The 22,683-nt window shown below is 41.2% G+C and overlaps 2 protein-coding genes and 1 long non-coding RNA gene across 3 annotated transcripts in view; 2 read left to right on the top strand and 1 right to left on the bottom strand.

The window, feature by feature from the left end:
* The window catches only part of LPCAT2 (lysophosphatidylcholine acyltransferase 2), a 57,090-nt gene extending 38,784 nt beyond the window's left edge, over positions 1-18,306 (top strand). The window contains exons 12-14 of the mRNA XM_047790076.1: positions 10,927-11,025; positions 14,818-14,953; positions 17,982-18,306. Of these exons, the coding sequence (XP_047646032.1) occupies positions 10,927-11,025; positions 14,818-14,953; positions 17,982-18,166 (420 nt within the window). The 3' untranslated portion in view covers positions 18,167-18,306. The remainder of the gene's footprint in view (positions 1-10,926; positions 11,026-14,817; positions 14,954-17,981) is intronic.
* CAPNS2 (calpain small subunit 2) lies at positions 3,189-4,315 on the top strand. Its single transcript, XM_047790077.1, has one exon. The coding sequence runs from the start codon at positions 3,398-3,400 to the stop codon at positions 4,136-4,138; it is 741 nt and encodes a 246-aa protein (XP_047646033.1). The 5' UTR covers positions 3,189-3,397; the 3' UTR covers positions 4,139-4,315.
* On the bottom strand, positions 15,261-22,384 carry LOC125132602 (uncharacterized). Its single transcript, XR_007136281.1, has 3 exons — positions 22,170-22,384; positions 21,758-21,952; positions 15,261-15,714 (listed from the first exon to the last, which is right to left on the bottom strand). It is a non-coding gene; the product is annotated as an uncharacterized LOC125132602 (long non-coding RNA).
* Between the last annotated feature and the right edge of the window lie 299 nt (positions 22,385-22,683).

Here is a 22,683-nt window from a genome sequence, read left to right as displayed (position 1 = left end):
CTTAACTTTTTTTATTGGGGCACGTGAGCAATTACTGGCCTCCTGTAAGGGCATAAGGAAGTAAAGAACAGGGCTTTGTAAAGAGCAAATTGTGTCTGACCAATTTAATTTCCTCCTATGACAGAGTGACAGTCCAAGATGATAAAGAGAAAGAGATAGATATTATCTATATGGACTCTGGAAAGGCTTTTGATTCCATCCAACATGACATTCTCATCAATAAATGAGTAAGGTCTGGTCCAGATCACACTGCAGTTAGGTGAAAGCCCCACTTGACAGAGAGGCTTGTGTGTCCTTCTGTGTTATTCTAGGCCTGCTTAAGCCTCCAGCCCCTCTTGGAGGAGCAACATACCTGATAGGTTGCCGGAATACTTTTGAAAACTAGACGGTATGTCAGAGTAAGGATAAGGGTGAGTAAGTGTGTCTTTAAAAGTTGTAGAACAAGACCAAAAAAAAAAAAAAAAGATTACATTAAATTCATATATATCATCAAAATACTTGGGCACAAGAAGGAAACTCAATGCAAGTGAAGAATGAAGCATTCATGTAGAGTATAGAATCCTGGAGAGTGCTGAGTCCTCCTTGTTAAAAACTAGTCCTATACTCCAGACTAGTCCTCTGGTCTAGAATAAAGAGCAGAGACCTTCTGTCCATATAGATTTTCTTTTTTCTTTTCTTTTTTTTTTTGACATATATGATGGAATCATGCAATATATGGTCTCGTGTCTGGTTTGTCTCATTTAGCATAAGTTGCTGAGGTCCATCTATGTCATAGCATGTATCAGTAATGAATACTTTTCCTATTGCCAAATGGTACCCCGTTGTATGAATATATCATGTTTTGTTTATTCATTCACAGGTTAGTGGATCTTTAGGTGGTTCCCGCTTTGCGACTGTGATGTATAGCGTTGGCTAATAGCGTCTGTGTCGCTATTAACTTTTTAAGTTCAGTAGCTCCTCCCACTCAAGTTGGGGTTAAATTTTCCATTGACTGTGGCCACTTCCCGTAATCTTTCTCTCCAGATCTGGACAGTAGAGGTCCCCCAGACAGCAACCAAACTTGCTATTAATGGTCTAATAAATAGCCTTAGGGGGATTAAATACTCCAGAGAAAAAAAGGCTTGTTAATCTAATAACAGCCTTTTATTCTATGATGGCTTATGAGAAACTGTTAGCCAAATGCCCTCCATCCTCACAGAAAATAAATGAGAGGAATTGGATTTAAACTTCAGCAAAAAAACACTTCAGATGGGCCTAAGGAGGCACTTTTATATGGCAATGGATTGCAATATAATTAAAACAAAGCCCATGTCCTTTCCTCAGAGAGTAGCTTGTATGAAAGGATTTAAATCTGTCTGAGGCCAGATGGCCCCTGATGATACCCTAAAAGGAAGACAGTCCTTTCTTTTGTGGTGTGGCTTCTGTGCAGTTAAGGAAGACATTTAGCCTTTGGTGTTTGCAGAGACCATCTCATGGTGCCCAAGAGACCAGTTATTGGAGTTGTTGTGCCAGAAAACCAGTTAATGGGGAGTTTTACACAAACCACTGGGTGTGGCAGAAAAGGAGACATAGCTCCAATGTCCTACACTAAGCACTGTCCCTCAGCTCCTTCTCTGTCTCTAATAATAGAATAACCATTGTTTAGAATTGTACAGTTTACAAAGTAATTTTACATTTAATCTCCTTTTGACTTTATATTTGAGCCATACTGTTCCCACAGTAACCTGTGAGATAGACTCTATTTAAACCGGCAGTTCAAATTTCACTCTAGCCTATTGAGCTAGTGGTCTACAGAGTTAATGCAATCCCTGTCAAAATCCCAACTTTTTTTTTTTTTTTTTAGCAAAAGAAGGAAAATCTATCCTAAAATTCATATGGAATCTCTAGGTTAGATGCTGGATAGCCAAGGCAGTCTTGCAAAGGAACAAAATTGGAAGTCTTATACTTCCTGATTTTTAAAACTTACTGCAAATCTACAGTAATCCAAATAGTGTGATAGGCATAAAGACAGACACATAAACCAAAGGAATAGAATAGAGAGCCCAGAAATAAACCCGTGTGTGTGTGTATACAAATGACTTTCAACATGGGTGCCAAGACCATTCAATGGGGAAAGACCAGTCTTTTCAACAAATTGTGCTGAGAAAAAAAAAAAAAGTGGTAAATTTTATGTTAGATGTATTTAATTTAAACATTTAATTGAAAACATTTAATTGAAAATTTAAAAACAAGATAACCAAAAAAGTATATGCTGTATGATTCCACTTATTTAAGGTTAAAAAAAAAGCAAACCTATGGTGTTAGAGGTCAGGATAATGGTTACCCTCAGGAGAGGAGAGTGATGAGGTGATGCTCTCTTTCTTGTTCTGGGAGTTATGACAGGGATGTAGACAGTTTGTGAAGTTATTTGAGCTATATACCATTGTGGTTTGTACAGTTTTTTATGTGAATGTTATACTTCAAAAAGATTCCAAAAAATATAAATCATGAACCCCATAGCAGACTACAGAATCAGAATCTCTGAGGACAGAACCTATGGACCCTGCATTTAAAAAATCCCCCTTCCAAGTTTTTCTTAAGAACATTGGATGCTGGAAATCTTTGCTAAAGGAAGGGAATTTGGTAAATATTTTTCCAATGCCCAAGAATTCTTCAGTTGTACCCTAATAATAAATATTCCTTGGAAAAGAAATCATGGATATCCTTGAGTCATTTACCTTCTCCTGAACAAAAAACAAAAACTAATGGCACATGAGGAGTTCCTGTTGTGGCTCAGTGGGTTAAGAACCCAAGTAGTATCCATGCAGATGTTCCATCCCTGGCCTTGCTCAGTGGGTTAAAGATCCGACTTGCCACAAGCTGCTTGGATCAGGTGTTGCTGTGGCGCAGGCTGTGGCGTAGGCTCTGATTTGATCCCTAGTCTGGGAACTTCCGTATGCCACAGGTGCACCCTAAAAATAAAAAATAAAAAAAATTAATGGCATATGGGAGTTCCCTTGTGGTGCAGCGGCACCAATCTGGCATTGTCACTGCAGCGGCTCAAGTTGTTGCTGTGGTGTGGGTTCCATCCCTAGCTCAGGAACTTCCTTTAAAAAATTTAATGGCATATAGAAATGTATAGTTTAATATACTACACTTAAAATATTTCTTCTAATTTGTTAGACATACTATAACAGGGATATTTTATTGAGGCCCTCTGAAAAACATCAGGTGCTAGGACCTAGTGGAATTCAGGCGACTTCAGTAGGAGGTGAAACACCACACCCGGGGGTGTGGTACTGTGCAGGCAGGCACAGAAAAGCCAGTTCTTCCACATGTAAACTACTCAGACTTTCATCTCTCTCGTACTACCTCCAAGATTCCAGTAGCATTTACACTCGCTTAGGAAACCAAAAACATGTTTCTTGCAAAGGCTCTCTTGGAAGGGGCAGATCAAGGTCTCGGACAAGCTCTTGGAGGCCTTCTTGGAGGTGGCGGTCAGAGAAGAGGAGGAGGAAATATTGGAGGGATAGTTGGAGGAATTGTGAATTTTATCAGTGAGTCTGCAGCAGCTCAGTACACCCCAGAACCACCACCCACTCAGCAGCATTTCACCAACGTGGAGGCCAATGAAAGTGATGAAGTTAGGCGGTTTCGGCAGCAATTCGCACAGCTGGCTGGACCAGACATGGAGGTGGGTGCCACTGACCTGATGAATATTCTCAACAAAGTCCTTTCTAAGCACAAGGATCTGAAGTCTGACGGCTTTAGTCTTGACACCTGCCGGAGCATCGTGTCCGTTATGGACAGTGACACCACTGGGAAGCTGGGCTTCGAAGAATTTAAGTATCTCTGGAACAACATTAAGAAGTGGCAGTGCATTTATAAGCAATATGACAGGGACCAGTCCGGGTCTCTGGGAAGTTCTCAGGTGCGGGGGGCTCTGCAGGCAGCAGGCTTACAGCTAAATGAACAACTTTACCAAACGATTATCCGCCGATATGCAGAAGAGGATGGAAGAATGGATTTTAACAGCTTCATCAGCTGCCTGGTCCGCCTGGATGCCATGTTTCGTGCCTTCAGATCCCTGGATAGAGATGCCGATGGCCTGATTCAGGTGTATATCCAAGAATGGCTTCAGCTGACCATGTATTCCTGAAGTGGGCACTGAGTCAGGACTCTCCTTAGAGGACAGACCTGTTGGAAGCCTAGCATGCTTTCTGCACAGTTGCAGATACCCTATCCAGAGCTGTCCTTTCCTACCGGGCTCTTTCACAGTCCTACCTATTTCTGAATTTGTGCTGCTCTTTACCGCTTAATTAAAACAGATTTTTCAGACAGAGGTATGTGGAATGACTGGACTGTGGGGACCTGCTGTATAGCACAGAGAACTCTACCCAATATTCTGTGAAAATGCATGTGGGAAAGAATCTGGGAGAATGGATGTGTATACTTGTGTAATTCAATCACCTTGCTGTACAGCAGAAATTATCACAACATTGTAAATCAACTATACTTAAATAAAACGTTAAAGAATGAAAAAAAACCAGATTTTTCAGGGAAAAAATGTTCTGAATGGTTTGCATATCAGCTTTTTGAGATATGGGATTTATATGGACTCATCTATGTGACGTGGGGATGCAGGGCAGGGCTCTAATGGAGTAGAGTTTAATAGGTCATTGATTATTTGGTGAATGAATCCCAAAGAGCAGGGAATGTGTTGTTGTTAAGAATGCAATTTTGAAAAAAATCCTGGAATAAATCAAGAAAGCTCTCAGGAGATACATTTTTTTTTTTTTCCTTTAAAGAGCTGAGGAGGAGGGAAATTCAAAATCTGTTTTTCTCTTTCACATCTGGTCTTTCCATTACATAAAAAAATAAAATAAAAAAAGGAAAGGTGTTTTCCTGGAAACCTATTTAACTCTATAGAAACAGGTTTGGAAATGTGAAATTAAGCAGTTTTATATAAAGGTAGTACTTTTTTTAAATGGTGGAGCAACTGTCTAAAATCTAGGCTTCTTTTGTCCTATTTCTCTAGTAAAATAAGCAAGTAACAGTTTTGTTTTGATATATTTGTAAAGAGGACCAGGGCGTTGGGAATGGAAGGATGTTCTTGTAGTTAAAATGTCTCTGGTTGCCTTAATGAATCAAAATAATCACTCCTACATGCACTTCACACAAAATCAGGCACGCCCAGCCGATGTGAGCCAGCTCTTGTCATGTCTTGCCCTGCCTTGGAGCAAGGACTATGCTTTCATTCGTTTGAAAACTGCAGGCAGGGAAAAAAAAGTAAACAAAAAAGAAAAGAAAACATACAGAAATCATAATCAGTTATTTGCTATCTAAAGCAACAGAGAGATATGTAAATATTGCTGAGTCTATTGCAGTGGTTCTCAGCCCTGACTGCAGTTAAGAATCATCGGGCATACTGATAGCTGAGTCCCACTCCAAATGAGTTAAATAAGAATCTTTAGATGAGTATTTTTTCAAGCTCTTGGGTGATTCTGATGGCAACCAAGGTTGACAGTCACTGCTTTAAGTATTTTCCTTATCAGTCTCAGCTGAAAACTAAGAAGGCCCCGCAGGAGTCAGTGTTGCCAGCATCAGAAAGAAGGAAGATAGGAACATGGAGAAACTGCCACCCCAAAGCCGTGTTAGTTGTGCCTGTCTTGTGAATGGCCCTTGGTTTTTCATTTAGATTTAGGGGGCAATAAGTAGAATCCAGAATCCTGGGCCCAGAGACTCAGCTAGAGAGGCTGCGTTTGGAAGTGCTCCATTCATCTGTCTGTTATTTAATTAGTTTCTACCCTTCCTGATCCTCTGGTTTTTAATGCGTTCCCTCTCTCCCAGTCTACCTTGGAGGAGCACCCTGAGTGTGAAGATAAATCCTTCCTCTTTTGACTCATTTAGAGGCAAGTTGTAACTCTGGAAATGATGTAGCTGTCGTGTTAACAGCCCTCGGCTGCCTGTTAGGACACCCCAGTGAAATGAGGAGAGGCTGGCATTTGGGCCTCGTGCACACCATCATCACCATCATATAATATTTATGAAACACCACATGTGTGTAATTCCGAATTGAGCCAAGCACAGAGGTCACGTTCAAGGGGCTTACAATTTAAGCTTGGTCTTGGGAGCTCATTAAAACAGGTGCTGTTATATAAGAATAAGGCTGCTGCCAGCAACCACACATTAATATCAGGATCTCTGTTTTAGAATAAGGCCACTAATATGGCCTTATTCTTATGGTTAGGAATAGTTGTAGTAATAGAGGCAGGAAAGGGGAAATCTGCCAAGATGCCTCTTAAGGTCTCAGGATATGAAGTTTATAATTTAACCTTTCTTTGTGATGCTTGGGGGAAAATGTAGCCCCACTTTTCTCCTTTCACTTCATTTTAATGTTTTTTGAAAGTTAAGACAGTTCTCTTTCTCTCTTACTAGAAATTAAGTATTTCTCTTGTTCCTTAATTTAAGGGATTGCTGACTTTTATGATTTTCTTCCTCCATACACAGGGCAAGACATCCTAAAGTTCTTTAAGTTTCTCTTTTGTTCTATTCTGAATTTGCAAAAAATTTGTACAAATAACTCTAGGTACTGGAATGGATCCCAGAAAATTTAGTCCAAAGTCTGGATTTTTCCAGGTAACCAAACCATTGGCATTTTGTAGAACCAATAGCCTAACGGGTGATTGAATTTCTTAGTTTCCATCCAATGATTTTCTTTTCTTTCCTTTTCTTTCTTTCTTGCTTTTTAGTTGATGTTTTAAAGGCACATTTTCCATATAAGAGGGAGTATTTACCTGATAATTTTTTTAAAATTTTGCCTTTTCTACATGGAAGACGACTTATAGCCTAAGATGAAGGACTTTAACTCATATAATTCCATCTCATTTTTAAATTTCTAGAAGCAAAACAGTATAGTAAGTTGAAAATAATAACTTTGTTTAAATGTGAAATTATATATCTACATTTTTAAATTTCAAAATATCCCATGTGGTTTTGAAAAACACCTCAATCATGATATGACCCATTGAATTCTATCAGCTGAAAACAGCAGGAAAAAGAACTATCTAGTCTGTACCTAAAAAATGGCAAAAGTCCAAAAAATATTCAAAAATTTTATATCATCTTAAAGGTCACTTTAAAAGTATTTTTTGAGTAATAGTGCATGTGTTTTTAAAAACTGTTTTATATATCAACCTCAGTCAGAAATTTCATTGGTAATATTGTACAAGTAACCGATAGTAGGGCCTTAAAATGTATTTGCAGAGACACTTCTGCAGGGCACTGATATTTAATGTACCTATTGATCGTGAAGTGCTTTCAGAATTACTTTTTTTAAATGTCTATTTTTAATGCTAAGTGGATTAAAACAATTTAATTCCTAGAAAATTGATAATGCAATTATATAGGTAGGTAGAAAGATGCTCTTATTAAAAATATTGAGGAAGGAGAATACTTTATCCCTGACTCTCCCTGGATAACTGAGAATTTACTGAATTTGAATAATAGTAATATTCTTCCTGAGGAGTTCAGTTGGTTTTTAAAGGAAAGAACCACAGATTTGAAGTATAATTTTTTTGACCATGGAATGGATTTGAATTTGAAAAATTAAATGAGTGCACTTTGCTGTACAGCAGAAATTGACAGAACATTGTGTATCAACTATAATAAAAAATTAAATAAATGAGTGCATTTTGCTGTATACCTTTTTATTACCTATTTTTGAATATGTTTTATCAACTTACCTGCTTTAATTTGAATAATTGGGAGTGAAATTACCTAAATGTTAATTGTCGTTATGGCAATAGCTAGCGAGTTTTGTGACCTGAAGTAAAACTTACATCTCAATTTTTTTCATTTGCAAAAATGAAGATGTTGAAAGGATAACTTTTAAGATTCTTTCTAGTTCTAAATTTTATTATTCTGAATTTAGGACTTAATGTATTGTTTTATTAGTCTAATAAGAAAATCTCTCAAAATAATTTCCATGCCGCCTTTTTTCCTTTTCATTACTAAGATGAAAACTTACAAATAATTTCTCATGTGATTGATTATCAAGAGTTTGCTTTTAATTCTTTTGTCAGTCAAAACCACTAATTTAAAACTGTTAATGAAAATCAGGGGTCCAGAATATTGCCTTATTCTGTGATTAGCAATAATATTAAGGGTCTTTTACTTTTCTATTTCTCCATGTGAAAAATAAGTTAACATACTTGACCTGTATTGTACCCAGGATTCAGTAGCATAGACAAAAATTGGATGCCTTACAATAAATTAAAAGGAGGATTTCCAGTCATAGTACCTATGACTGTATCTTCAGTGTCCATAGATCATTTTTTTGGCCACACCCATGGCATATGAAAGTGCCTGGGCCAGGGATTGAACCCACACCACAGCAGTGACCCGAGCCACAGCAGCAACAATGCTGGATTCTTAACTTGCTTTGCCACAAGGGAACTCCCCTAGATAATTCTCTTTTTTTGTCTTTTTTGTAGAGCCACACCAGGGGCAGATAGAAGTTCCCAGGGGTCAAATCAGAGCTGTAGCTGCCAGCTGCAGCCACAGCAATGTAGAATCCAAGCCGCAACTTCGACCTACACCACAGCCTATGGCAACATGAATCCCCAACCCACTGAGTGAGGCCAGGGATCGAACCCACATCCTCATGGATACTAGTTGGGTTTGATACCCAGGAGCCATAACTGGAGCTTCTAGATCATTCTTATCGATTCTTCGGAACTTCTATTCAAGATTTTTATATTGTTTAGTGGAGAAAATCAATGGCAGAAGGAATGTACGTTTATTGAACATATATCCACAAGTCAATAAACTAACTGTTCAACCTCTAAGTCCTAATGGACCACAGCTGTCCATAGCACATAAGAAAATTGAATGGTGGCGGAACAAGAGAGGAAACGATATCCCTTAAAACTCTACCTTCTCTGAAGACTTCTGGGGTGACGAAAATGTTGTATATATTGGTGGTGATGCAGGTTACCCTGGTGTATACATTCTTTCAAAGAACATCTAAGTGTACCCTTAAAATGGATGCTTTTTATTAACCGTAGTTGATACCTCGATAAAATCGATTAAAGGAAAGGAAGATAACAGCCCTCACAGAGGCTGGTAACCAGACAAAAAATGGAAGTCAGATGAGCTGAGCTATTAATCTCAGGAAGAAACCCTGTTACTTTAGGGAAATCTTGAAACTTCTGTTTCTACCTTTTCTGGTGGGAAGTTGAAGGTAAATTATTCCTTTTTAGTTCCCACCCTGTGGCAAGATAAAGTAATATAGGACGATGGTCCCTGACCTTTTGAGTCTTGGTTGCTTTGAGAAGGTGGCAGAAGCTTAAAAATTTTCTTCCTGGAAAAATGTACATACAGGAGTTCCCGTTGTAGCACAGCGGAAACAAATATGACTAGTAAGTAACCATGAGGTCGCAGGTTCAATCCCTGGCCTCACTCCATGGGTTAAGGATCCGGCGTTGCCAGTGAGCTGTGTTGTACCTCGAAGGCGTGGCTCAGATCTGGCATTGCTGTGGCTGTGGCATCGGCCGGCAGCTGCAGCTCTGATTGGACTCCTAGCCTGAGAATGTCCATATGCTGCAGGCGCAGTCCTAAAAAGCAAAAACTAAAATAAAAATTCAAAAAAAGAAAAATGTACATACAAAGAGGGCATACCGTCTCAGGGGTTTCACGGCCTTCCTTTCAAGCGCATCTGGAAAACCCCAATGAGGAACACTCCCTGTGTGTCTGAAGGTGAACCCAATGTCGTAGGTAACGAAAAGATAGCATCGTTTTTAGCACCTACCTGTGTGTTGCTAGGCAGTGGGAATACACTGTACACAAGGAAGGCAGTCCTGGTCTAGAGGAGCTCTTGATGGTTGAAGCGTAGACACTTAGTCACAGTTGAAAATTACCCTCTTATCAGTGCCAAACATCTGCAAACCTATTAAGGGCCAGACTAGCTTTGTTTATACTAGTTCCTAGTTTTATCAGGAACTCATCACCCGAGGGTCTTGCTGCCAAAATAATTCCACACCTGGAATTAAAATCATCGCACTTGTTGTTCTTTTCCTTTCTCCTCCTCCTCGCTCTCCTCCTCCGCTCTCCGTCTCACTTTTCCTTTCTCCTCGTCCCCTGTCCATCGCGTCCGTTCTCTCTTCTGTCTCCCTTCTGTCCTCCATCCCTCTCTGCCTCGCCGCTCTCTCCCTATCTTCCTCTTCCTTAAGCTGGCTCTTCTTTCTCCCCAGTTCATCCTCTCGGTGTTCCCGTCTAGGTGAGGTGCCATGTGTAAGAAGAACTCTGCATTCAGTCAGTTTGGATGAGAAATATAAACCCTTCTTTTCTGTTGCCATCATGAAACACCTGCTGAGGGGTATAGCTATTAACATCGTATGAATTAGGTTTAGTTTCCGGAGGCTTACATGTTCAGGATCTTCCAGAGCCTGGTATCACCCAGGGGGCTTGAAGCTGCTCAGGTTTGCTCAGTTGTGATTATTGCCTCAATTTCCCTTTTCCTTTCCCTTCTATTTCCTACCAGCAGAGGGCCTCTAGGGACCCATCAATGTTGGCCACCATGGCAAGGCCACCATCCATGGGGGACGAAGCCTTTGGTCCCACCTAGGATGAAATCAGCCTGCTCCCCCAGGAGGCTCCCATCAGGGTTGAGCTCCAGAACCCACACTGAGTGGCCAAGAGCCACTCTCAGTGCGCCTCTGTGAGAAAGTGTTTATTGCTGCACAGAAATACATTTTTCTTCCTTCCGAATTGGAAGTGGGTGGGCTGCTCGCTCGCTGTTCCACCGCAGCACGAACTTGTTTCCAAACAGGCTCAGTACTCGATAGTGTTGTGCAGCATGGCGTGTCTGAATTTCACCCTGTGGGCCGTGATTAATAGTCATTCAACCAGTGGCCCTGCTAATTGATTTCTCCCATCCTTTCACAGAACCACGATGGCAGTATCGACTTCCGAGAGTACGTAATTGGCCTGGCTGTCTTGTGCAACCCTGCCAACACAGAGGAGATCATCCAGGTGGCATTTAAGGTACCGTCAGCCCCAGTGAAAGCATCTTGGCCCGTGTCATAAACAAGTGTTGACTCTAAGTGTATTATTTGAAAATCAATGCATCTATTACAAGTGTTTATAGATCGGCTGTGACATGTACATGAGGGTAATGTGATTAAGACAATTGCTACTGAGAATAAAGAAAACACAAGCATCTGTTTAAGCAGAAAAAGTCTTTGGAAGCAGCCTCGTTAACAGCATCAAGATTGAAGAGCAGGTGATTTAATAAATGAGCTCAAAAATTGTTTCTTTTCAGCCTCCCCATTTTGAGGCCCCAAAGTAAGGTTTATAAATGAATTCCATCTGTCACTAGGCATCGTCATTCACCATGCAGAAAGTTCTGATCCATCCTTATTTCCTCACTCTGTGTGTCGGAGCTGTTTTAGGTGGTCTTTAACCTTTCTAAAAAAATTATATTGACGTCCAGTTCATTTACAGTATTTTGTTAATTTCTGCAGTGTAGCAAAGTGTTTCAGTTATACATATGCACCTGTTCATTCTTTTTCAGATTCTTTTTCCATATAGGTTATTACAGAATGTTGAGTAGAGTTCCCTGTGCTACAGAGCAGGTCCCCGTTGACCCTCCGTTCCACGTACAGTGGAGTGCGTGTGAGGTGGTCTTTTCCCGATGGTTTCTTTTGTTGTGGTGATGTCGAGTGAACACAATCAGAAACGTCCCAAGTTTCCACCCTCTAATATCTTCCTGAATCACATATATGATGGCAGCAGTTTGCGGGGGCTGGAGGGCCGATGAATAAAATCCATGTCCCCAGTCCCCAGCAGAATGTAATAGAGGTTTGAATGATGAAAACTCAGATTCCGTTTATCACTTCCGTGTGCACAAAGAGAGGGAAGAATACATTCCCAAAGTGTGTTTTGGTTCTTCTGAGATGAAAGTGCTTCATCTAATTAGTACTGGAGTGGGATGTTGCCTTCAGGATTCACATCTTACATGGTCAGCTCTCAAGTAGAATAAAAACCCCATCTCCCTACGTGTCTTACCAAGCTTTTGACTCTTATCATTTAGCCCCTTGAGTCTCTGCTTCATCCGCCGTGACAGCTGAGGACCTTCCCTATGCCTCTTTCCTACTCGTATTTCTTCCTGGTTTTCTCTGAGAAGAATATCCCACTGTGTCCTCAACAAGTGTTTGCCCCTCTATCATCTAGAAAAACTCTTTTCCTCCCTTTCTCACTTAGAGGGGTCTCAGAGGCCACCGCAGATAGCCTCGGGAAGTTCCATACGTCCTGTCATTGACAGAGGAGTCCCCAGGTTGACTTCTTTATTTCAGATTGGTTTAAATGGAGTTAACTGCTCAGCTTATAAAGGACCTAAGAGGTTGATGCTTAGCAGATGGTCACAAGGCAAGGGCCAGAACTCTGTCCCAGCTGAAAATTTTTGGCTTTTACAGACTTATTCATCTTCGAACCTAAAATTATACAGATAGCTAACTTATTCCGATCCAGACATTGCTGTTTCTGTTCCGGGATTCTCTCGTGTGATTATAAGTTCAGCTGGGCAAGTGGTCACTTTGGGTTTACCAATGAAAGGCCTGATAGAAATGTTGGCCCTTAATCATGGTAATTACTGTTTTTAGAGAAGTCCTGAGATTTTTTTCTCTAGCCTAGACTTTGGTTTGGGCAGGGGAGTAGGGAGAGGAAAAGAGAACCTAAAACTGTAATTAGCTCTATTTTCAGGAAGGCAAGTGTCATGCTTTACATTGGTTATTTCTTTCATCTTCTCGGGGTGTTTGGTGTTTTTGAAAATTATTTTGGCATGCTTCTGTTTTTCACTTAGTAGTATCCTTGTGGATCTATACAGGATCCGTTCACATCCTTTTATCTGGGTAACACTTCACTGTCCACTTCCCATCCTTACTCGTGTTCCATCACCATGGTGACCTTTAGAGGCAGAATATTAGTCCTTGTTCTTCAGTTGAAGCAACAGGCCGAGACTCTGGCTGAGGAATCAGTTGTGAGGACAGCAGGCGGGCTCCCAGCTGTAGGGACTGCTCTGTACCTCCCTCGGGCACTGCAGGTAGAGTGAGCAAACCCCAACTGTGTTCATCCTTCAGATTCCAGGCAGGTTCCGAATGGCCTTGGACTACGGGCCTGCTAGGAGAGACAGGATGTCTGGATTGCGAGGCCCACAGCATTCTGTGCCCTGGGCAGATGTCAGTTCCTATTCTCAGAGGAAAGAGCATGGGATTTACCTTCCCTCTGGGAACTTTGTAGCAGGGAGACTACCGGGAGCCATGAGGAATTGAAAGACATGGAGGGATTTTTGTGAGGACAGCAAGCGGGGCAGCTGTGCCGAAGGACAGCTGGAGAGGAAGTAAAAGTGCCCGGATGGAGGCGTGACGAGAACATAGACAAGAGAGCCACCAAAGCACCAAGTGAGGCAGGCTTCTAGACTGTTAGGTGAGTTGGTGAGAACTGTTGTAAGAATGGAAGACTTTTAAAGAAAACTTAGAAGGAGGTTGGGACTGAATCCTGGCGGTTACTATCCAAGACCCATAAAGAACCCTGGGGCTACTGTTGATGGAAACAAATGGTAATTCGCTTTACATTTTCCAGGTATCTGAGCGTTCATTTAGGGGCTGAGTGCTAGAAAATGGACTAGAAGTCCCTGCCTTCTCATCTGGGGCATCTGTTTTTCTCCTCCCTCCCTAGACAACAGTATTCAGTATTTGCTTGCTGTTCTTATGATTATCGCACCTTATCCTCTGCCTGGGTTTTTGTTTTTGTTTTTTTTTTTTTTTTGCTTTTTAGAGCTGCGCCCGAGGCATATGGAGGTTCCCAGGCTAGGGGTCCAATTGGAGCTACAGCTGCCAGCTCACAGCAACACCGGATCCTTAACCCACTGAGCAAGGCTGGGGATTGAACCTGCAACCTCATGGTTCCTAGTCGGATTTGTTTCCCCTGAGCCACGAAGGGAACTCCCCCTCTGCCTGGCTTTGATTGTGTATTTGATCAAAAGCGGATACCTTAACAGCAGGGATTTGGGATATCATCTGCCTGGATATGGGTGTCAGCTGGACTACTTACTGACACTCTGTGTGACCTCGGGAAAGTTACCTGACTTCCTTGTCCTCAGCTTTCTCATCTATGAGATAGGGCTAAAAACCCTACCTCCCTTACATAGGACTATTGGTAGGGTTAAGTGAGTTAATACACATAAAGTGATTTGAACACGTTATCAGCGCCTGCAAAGAATCAGTGCTTGTATCATTAAAAAATGTTGATAGGTGTTCCCATCATGGGTCAGCGGTCACGAACCTGACTAGGATCCATGAGGATGCGAATTCGATTCCTGGCCTTGCTCGGGGGGGTTAAGGATCTGGCGTTGCCGTGAGCTGTGATGTAGGTCGCAGATGCTGCTCCGCTCCTTCCTTGTGGGTGCAGCTCTAAAAAAAAAAGGAAAGAAAGAAAGAAAGAAAAATGTTGATATCCTGGAGAGGGTTTTGTTGTTGTTGTTGTTTTGTTTTTTTAGGGCTGCACCAACAGCGTTTGGAAGTTCCCAGCCTAGGGGTCAAATCGGAGCTGCAGCTGCCAGCCAGTAAACAGCCACAGCAACTTGGGACCCAAGCCATATCTGTGACCTCCACCACAGCGCACTGCAATGCCGGATCCTTAACTCACCGAGCGAGATCAGGGTTCAAACCCACATCTTCATGGAGACTAGTCGGGTGCATTACGGGACTAATGCCACAGTGGGAACTCCCTAGAGGAGCTCATTCTTACGTGTTATTTGTTATTTTCTTTTTCCTTCAGCTCTTTGATGTGGATGAAGATGGCTTCATAACAGAGGAGGAGTTCTCCACCATTCTGCAGGCTTCCCTTGGGGTGCCCGACCTGGAAGTTTCCGGTCTCTTCAAGGAAATAGCCCGGGGGGATTCTATTTCTTATGGTGAGCTGGCAGTTGGGCTCCTGAAGTGTAAGGAGAACATCTAAACTGTGCCTGACCCTCATACGAGAATGTTGTTTCCCTCCACTATTAACCGTAGAGATAACGGTAGCGATGATGGTGATGGTAGCATCAGGAGCCGTGGTGTAATGCTAGAAACTAATCATTGAGGACTTATCATATGCTCAGCACTCTTCAAACATTTTATATATACTCACTCATTTCATCTTTACAGCAAGCCTATTTAACCAGTGTCCTTCATTACTCTTATGTTACTGAGATAGAGCGAATTTAAGTGACTTACCTAAGATCATCCGGCGAGAGAATATCAGAGTTGTCACCACGGTAGAGGGATGTGCACTATCTACTGACGGGGCCTGCCAGTGGCCTAGACGAGCTTTCACGTTCACTCTCTCCTGTCTGGGTGATGAACCTGTGTGAGGGCGAGTCTCAGAGGCAGACCTGGCAGCCAAGGGGCCAATCCGTCCGCCAGCGGCCAGCCTTTGTCCTGCTGGCTGGAGTCCACACATCAAAAGAAGTCCTCAAGGGCTGCAGGGATGGTCCGTCCGTCTCCACATGTTTCACAGTGTCCTTGGGAAGCAACTTCAGCCTCGAGGCCTGGGCAGGGGTGTCCCTGCCTTAGCTTTGATGTGGTCGAGGGCGTCGGGGTGCCTTATCGTCCCCAATCTTCTCCCACGGGCTGGAGGGGCGTTCCTCTTGAATGCCCTCTTCCTTCTGGTGTTCAAAGAGCTCCAGCCTGATAACTTTCATGGGATAAGGGAATTAGATCACATACTTCTGTTATGCTCTGTTTTTAATTACTGTCATCTTGGTTGCCCTTTATTCTATTTTAGGTAATGAAGTGCCTTGGGCCCTCTCTATTGAGTTCATTAAAAAAGAAAAAGGAAAGAAAGGATAAAATGGAAAGTAAATACTGATATAAAACTTAGGAGCCATAAACCTCATGCATACTAATTCTCTGACCATTTCCCTTACATAATTAAGACTGTCTAGGAGTTCCCGTCGTGGCACAGTGGTTAACGAATCCGACTAAGAATCATGAGGTTGCGGGTTCAATCCCTGGCCTTGCTCAGTGGGTTAAGGATCTGGCGTGGCCGTGAGCTGTGGTGTACGTTGCAGACTCAGCTCGAATCCCGAGTTGCTGTGGCTCTGGTGTAGGCTGGTGGCTACAGCTCCGATTCGACCCCTAGCCTGGGAACCTCCATATGCTGTGGGAGTGACCCAAGAAATGGCAAAAAGACAAAAAAAAAAAAAAAGACTGTCTATTACTCTAGACTACCAAGTTCTGAAAAATTATTTGGAATAACTATTTCTTTCTTTTTTCTTTTTCTTTTTGTCTTTTTAGGGCCGCACCTGCAGCATATGGAGGTTCCCAGGCTAAGGGCTGAATGAGAGCTATAGCTGGTGGCCTACACCATAGTCACAGCAACAATGGATCCTTAAGTCACTGAACAAGGCCAGGGATTGAACCTGTGTCCTCATAGATACTAGTCAGATTTGTTTCCACTGAGCCACGATGGGAACACCAGATTTTTTTTTTTTTTTAATGAATGGATAGAAATAGGATATTGAGTTAAAAGCCTTTTATTATAGAGAAATAGCAAGCTGATTCAAAGGCCAGGCTCCTTTTGTTATATAAGCTCAATAAAATTTTCTTCATCCAAACAGAAGAGAGAGAAATGAGCATTATATTTCAGAAACTCCAGATTATTGGAGTGTTGAGGTTCCAATGCTGAAGGTTAATTCAGTAATACTCTGCCTCAGTTTGCACATCTAAAGCACCTCAGATAAAAGAGGCCCACTACTCAGGGGTCTTGTGATATGATTATTATATATTATACACTCTACTTGCCCTTGTTAATCATAAGTCAGGGCTCAGCATTTCAAGACGGTTTGACGGTTTCTTTCTTTCTTTTTTGTCTTTTGCTTTTATCTTTTTAGGGCTGCACCCATGGCATATGGAGGTTCCCAGGCTAGGTGTCAAATCAGAGCTGTAGTCGCCGGCCTACGCCACAGCCACAGCCACAGCAACACCAGATTCCAGCTGCGTCTGCGGCCAACATCATAGCTCATGATAATGCTGGATCCTTAACCCACTGAGCAAGGCCAGGGATCGAACCTGTGTCCTCATGGATACTAGTCGGGTTCATTACTGCTGAGCCACAATGGGAACTCCAAGACGGTCTATTTCCAAACAAGAGTTAAAGGTTGAAATAGTTTTTAAAGTCAGTCCTAGAAAGTCTTAGGTAATAAAAATGCTTTAACATGTTTTATTACAAAAATAATAAAAATACATAAAACCGAATAAAACATAAACCCAGAGCTTAATAAAATTTTATAAATGAACACTTGTGTATCTACCACCCAGGTCAAGAAATAGAGCTTTTCAAGAACTCTCCCGCTTTGGTTCCCTTCCAATACAAGCGCTTCCTCTGTCTTCAAGGAGGGACCTGACCAAAAAGGGGAAAAAAAAAGTACACATCCTCCAATATATTTTAGTTTTGCCTAAGTTTTTGAACTTTATGTAATGGACCCATACAACACGTGTTCTTTTGTATCTGGCCTTTTTTTCATTCAACGTTATGGTTTTAGGATTCACCCACACTGTTCCAACGCAGCTGTTCATTCATTTTTATTGCTGTGTAGCGTTCTGGTCCATGGATATGCCATGATTTATTTATCCATTTCAAAGATTGACAAACATTTGAGTTGTTTCCATTTTTCACCTGTTACAAATGACATTGCTGTGCACATGCTCATCCTGTCTTGCAGAGCACAGTATGTCCAGGTTTCTCTAGCTTACATACCTTGCAATAGAGTATGCATGTCTTCAGTGTGACCAGGTCATGGAAAAAAACATTGTCTTCCAAAGCAGTTGTAAAATTTATGAGGGTTGAGTAATGGAATTCTTAATAATAATTGTAGTATTCAGATCATATGTTAATCTGCATCATGCCAAATGAAGATTCACCTCAATTTATGGGATTTTTGTGTTTTTCTTCTCTTTTAGAGGAATTTAAAAGTTTTGCCCTAAAGCATCCAGAATATGCTAAGATATTTACAACCTACTTAGACCTCCAGACATGCCATGTGTTTTCATTACCAAAAGAAGCCCAAGCAACGCCCTCGGTCATGAGTAATAAAGTCAGTCCTGAAAGTCATGAAGAGAGTCCCTCAGACAAAAAAGACGACTGAAAGCACATGATCCTAATAAGGAAAATGCAGTGGCTTTTACATGAAATTGTGCAGTTATGGATTGATAGTATTTTATTTGTGATTACTGAGGAAAGATGATGTTTAAAATGGAAAGCTTTTTTATAAAAGTGGTGGTCTTATTAAAGTGCTTTTATTCACGTGTGTGTATCAAATAATATTCCTTTTCTTTTACACTGTATTTTGCTGTATGGATTGACTTACTGGAGATAAACATGTTTTCTGGGTTTTCTGGGTTAATTTGCATATACAAATGAATAAAATGGTCTCCCGAATTGACCGATTAGTCAACACTGTAAAAAGTTTCAAAAGCATAGACACTTTTTAATCTACTCTCCTCTAAAGAAATAAAGTTGGAGTCTGTTAGCACGAATCCCTTCCCATTCTGGAGATAAGAATGAAGAATCCGAGGAATGGTGCAGAATTTTATACCTTTAACACCACAGATTTTTCTTCGGATTGCGTCTCAGTTTCTTGGATCACTGAATATGAGGTAATTGGAAGGAGAGCTCCGCTAATTAGATGAGACTTCGTAAAAACTCATCTTCTCTGGAGCATGCATTCCTTTTGCAGATTCCCTTAACCACTTGTTAAGGAAATCATACCCTTTCACATGATCTACAGATTTAGTAAAGACAACAACTATGGCCAAAGGCTATGTGGGAATTGCCTTATTGAAGGTAACATTAATTGCCTAATGAGAAAATAAATTGTTTGCCACAGACTTTAGTTTAATTTGAGTTGGGTAGTTGAGAATGTAGCACTTGGCCAGTAAATGTATCAGATTTGCTTGCTTTATATAATATTAGAATTAATCTATTCTACCATAGATTAGAGTTTTATTTTATTAATCGTCCTCTCAAATTTTAGCGCTTGCCTGAAATATCTACAGGGAAAATACAAAAGATTCCAAAGTATCACCCAGCTAGGGAATCCAAAAATCTGCTTTATTAATGCAAGACAACAATTTAACCCCCAGGCAGGAATTTAACAGTGATCTTTTTTCCTTTGGGTTAAGCAATAATTTCCTTCAAGCGCCATTTTATTAGACATCATGCATGCTTACTAAAAAGTTTCATCCTTAAGTATATACGTATAATTGTTTACTTTTTACATGTCTTAAAGCTATTTAGACAAAACATTGAATGAGCTGAAAACAACTGCTTCAGTAATTAGGAAAGTACGTCTTTATAATGTTGTCTGTCATATGCAATTGAATGTAATACACAGGTACCATGATTTTTTTTACCATAGAAAAGCCATATTAATCCCATTAATCATGACAAGTAGCATTTTAAATTAAAAGCTTTCTATGAGGCTCTTGAGAGTGATCCCATTGTTTTCCTATTTTAAAATAATATTTTATGCTCTTTAATTCCACTTCTGCCAATGTAATGTTTCCATTTTGTTACTGAATAAATAAACTTGGTACATAAAATTCTTGGCAATTAAGAATTCTGGTTTTTCCATTTTGCCTCAAATGTAATACACCTTTTTTAATATCATAGTTTGAATGTAAGTTTGCATATTTATGAATGTGATTTACGATTAATCATTTTTGTTTGCATTTAAGCCTTATGAAATGTCAGATATAATTTTACTCTAATGAAGGACTCAAGTTTTGTAGCCAAAGCAGCAATAGTTAGTATTCCTAAAGAAGTTGACTTTTGGAATTCCCGCTGTGGCACAGTGGGTTAAGGATCTGGCCTTGTCTCTGCAGCAGCATGGGTTCAATCCCCAGCCCAGTGCAGTGGGCTAAGGATCCAACATTGCTGCAGCTGTGGCATAGGTCACAGCTGCAGTTCGGATTCCATCCCTGGCCCAGGAACTTTGATATGCTGCAAGTGTGGCAAAAAAAAAAAAAAAAGAAGAAGAAGTTGATTTTTGACTGGTGGTGTATATGTAATAATGTAAGTCTACTATTACCAACAGGCCTCTACTTCTATGCGATCTAAAAGATTTCCTTCAAAGAGGCTTTCCTCCTCTTAGAATGTAAAGACTGATTTCAAAGAGTAACATCATTTTTTCAAATTATTATATGAAACCATAGTGCATTTATCTGATTTAATTAAATTTAATTCCTTACTTTAAACTCAGATAAAAGCCTCTTTGAAGGAAATTTTTGTTTAGATGTGCCCGTGGCATGTGGAAATTCCTGGACCACGGATCAAACCCATGTCACAGCAGCAATCTGAGCTACTGCAGTGACAATGCCAGATCCTTAACCCACTCACTGTAAGGAAACTCCCATTTAATATCACTTGTTTCTAGGTCATCATTCTCTTAAACCAAATTTCTCAGGTGTCTTTGTAATGTCCAGCATGTTCTAATTTATTAATTGTCTCCATTATGTTTTGGCCCAGCTTGCTATTTTCTCTAACATGTTAACTTTTATCATTTTCTCATGGTTCTTATAAAAGAATCAATGAATATTAGAAAAGAAAAAAAGTAAATAAACAGAAAACAATCATATAAGTAAACCACCACCCTAAGTCAACTGTTTTTAATTTTTAACCTATTTTATTTCACCCTTTTTTCTAGATATTCTAAGATAGTCTCAAGATAACAATATGTGGTGTTTACAGCCTTCTTTTTCTTTTCTTTCTTTCTTTTTTTTTTTTTTTTTTTTTTTGTCTTTTTAGAGCTGCATCCAAGGGCATATGGAGGTTCCCAGGCTAGGGCTCAAATCAGAGCTGTAAGCTGCTAGCCTACACCACAGCCACAGCAACTTGGGATCTGAGCCACATCTGCAATTTTGAGTTAAGTTGTTCTGCTAGACTTTTTTTTTTTTTTGTCTTTTTAGGGCCACACCCGAAGCATATGGAAGTTCCCAGGCTAGGGTTCTAATCGAAGCTATAGCTACTGGCCTACACCACAGCCACAGCAACACCAGATCCAAGCCGAGTCTGAGACCTACACCACAGCTCACAGCAACGCCAGGTCCTTAACCCACTCAGTAAGGCCAGGGATCGAACCCACAACCTCATGGCTCCTAGTCGGATTCGTTTCCACTGCGCCAGGGTGGGAACTCCAGCAAATTTTCTTTTTCTTTCTTTTTTTTTTTTTTTTAGGGGCACACCCACAGTTTATGGATGTTCCCAGGCTAGGGGTCCAATCAGAGTTGTAGCTGCCAGCCTACGCCACAGCCACAGCCAAGGCAACACAGGATTTGAGCCGCTTCTGTGACCTACATACACCACAGCTCCCAGCAATGCCAGATCCTTAATGCATTGAGTGAGGCCAGGGATCAAACCTTTGTCTTCATAGATACTAGTTGGGTTAGTTACCACTGAGCAACGATGCCAGTTTCGAGAGATCTGAAGTCAGCTTATTTGTACTTTAGGTTTCTAGTTACATATAATTTAAACAAAGAGCTGAAGTGTCACTGAGAAAAGTGAAAGTGCTTTTTTTTCAGGATTTCTATGTTTTGTTCCTTCGCCAAGAAAAAATTTTTAAATAAATAAAAAGAAATCGTCATCATGGCTTTGGAGAAAGCTGATGAGACACGGGATGGGAAAAGGCTTAGGATGCTAGTGGGGTCCATCTAAGGGTAGAAGTGGTACTACAGCCTACCTTGAATGAGGACTCCCTTGGCTCCGATTCCTCACGTGGCAGCCCTTGAGCCACATCAAAGGCCCATACTTCCTCAGCTACTGTCCGTGCATTTACAGATGAGTTCTTGCAGAGGTTCCCCCGGCCCCAGCACATTGACAGCCATGATGTCTGGGACCCTGGGATGAAGTCAGCACGCAGAGGGGAGACCGTGGTCTGCAGGTGAGAGGAAAAGCCTTGCTTATTCCCAGAGATCTTGATCAGGCTTGGGGCCAGGGCTTCCACACACATCTGAACAGCATGGGGGACGTGGGCACTTCCACATGTTGCAGAAAAGGCTACAGAGGACGGCCACTTGGGAAAGAATCCAGGAGGGTCCCGTCCTAGAGCTCAAGGCTCCCACATCTCACTTTCCATTTTTGCCTCAACTCACCTTCCTCTCAGCAGGCCCATAAGGCAGGGGGAAGTGGCACGGCGAGGATACTTAGGTTCTGACCCGCTGTATTCATCCTCTGACTTCCTGTTACATGCCTTATCCATGGTGGGACTCAGTTTCCTCATCTGCAAAATGGGGATATTCCTTCATATACATAATGTCATTGAGACTTTGTGAGTCAGTTCAGACCAAACGTGTGTGTGTGTGTGTGTGTGTGTGTGTGTGTGTGTGTGTGAGAGAGAGAGAGAGAGAGAGTTCGCATGTGAGAGAGACAGAGACAAAGGCAGAATGAGAGCAAGAGAAAAGCCTACAAGGTGTAACATCTGGTGCAAATATTTCCTTGAAAGCTGACATTATTGCCTGAGCTTTGGGAAATCTGGAGTGTCAGGTGGATATAATCTGATATTTTTCTCTCGGGGATCTCAGAGCTCAGCAGAGATCTCTTTTTTTTTTTGTCTTTTTGCTATTTCTTTGGGTCGCTCCTACGGCATATGGAGGTTCCCAGGCTAGG

This window comes from Phacochoerus africanus, chromosome 8 (genome assembly GCF_016906955.1).
Source record: "Phacochoerus africanus isolate WHEZ1 chromosome 8, ROS_Pafr_v1, whole genome shotgun sequence".
Classification (NCBI taxonomy): Eukaryota; Metazoa; Chordata; class Mammalia; order Artiodactyla; family Suidae; genus Phacochoerus; species Phacochoerus africanus.
The sequence above is the reverse complement of the archived record's forward strand: the minus strand, read 5'-3'. Positions and strand labels throughout refer to the sequence as shown.

Excerpts from the sequence above, each read along its gene's own strand:
- CAPNS2 (XM_047790077.1), top strand. The coding sequence starts at position 3,398 with ATGTTTCTTGCAAAGGCTCTCTTGGAAGGGGCAGATCAAGGTCTCGGA.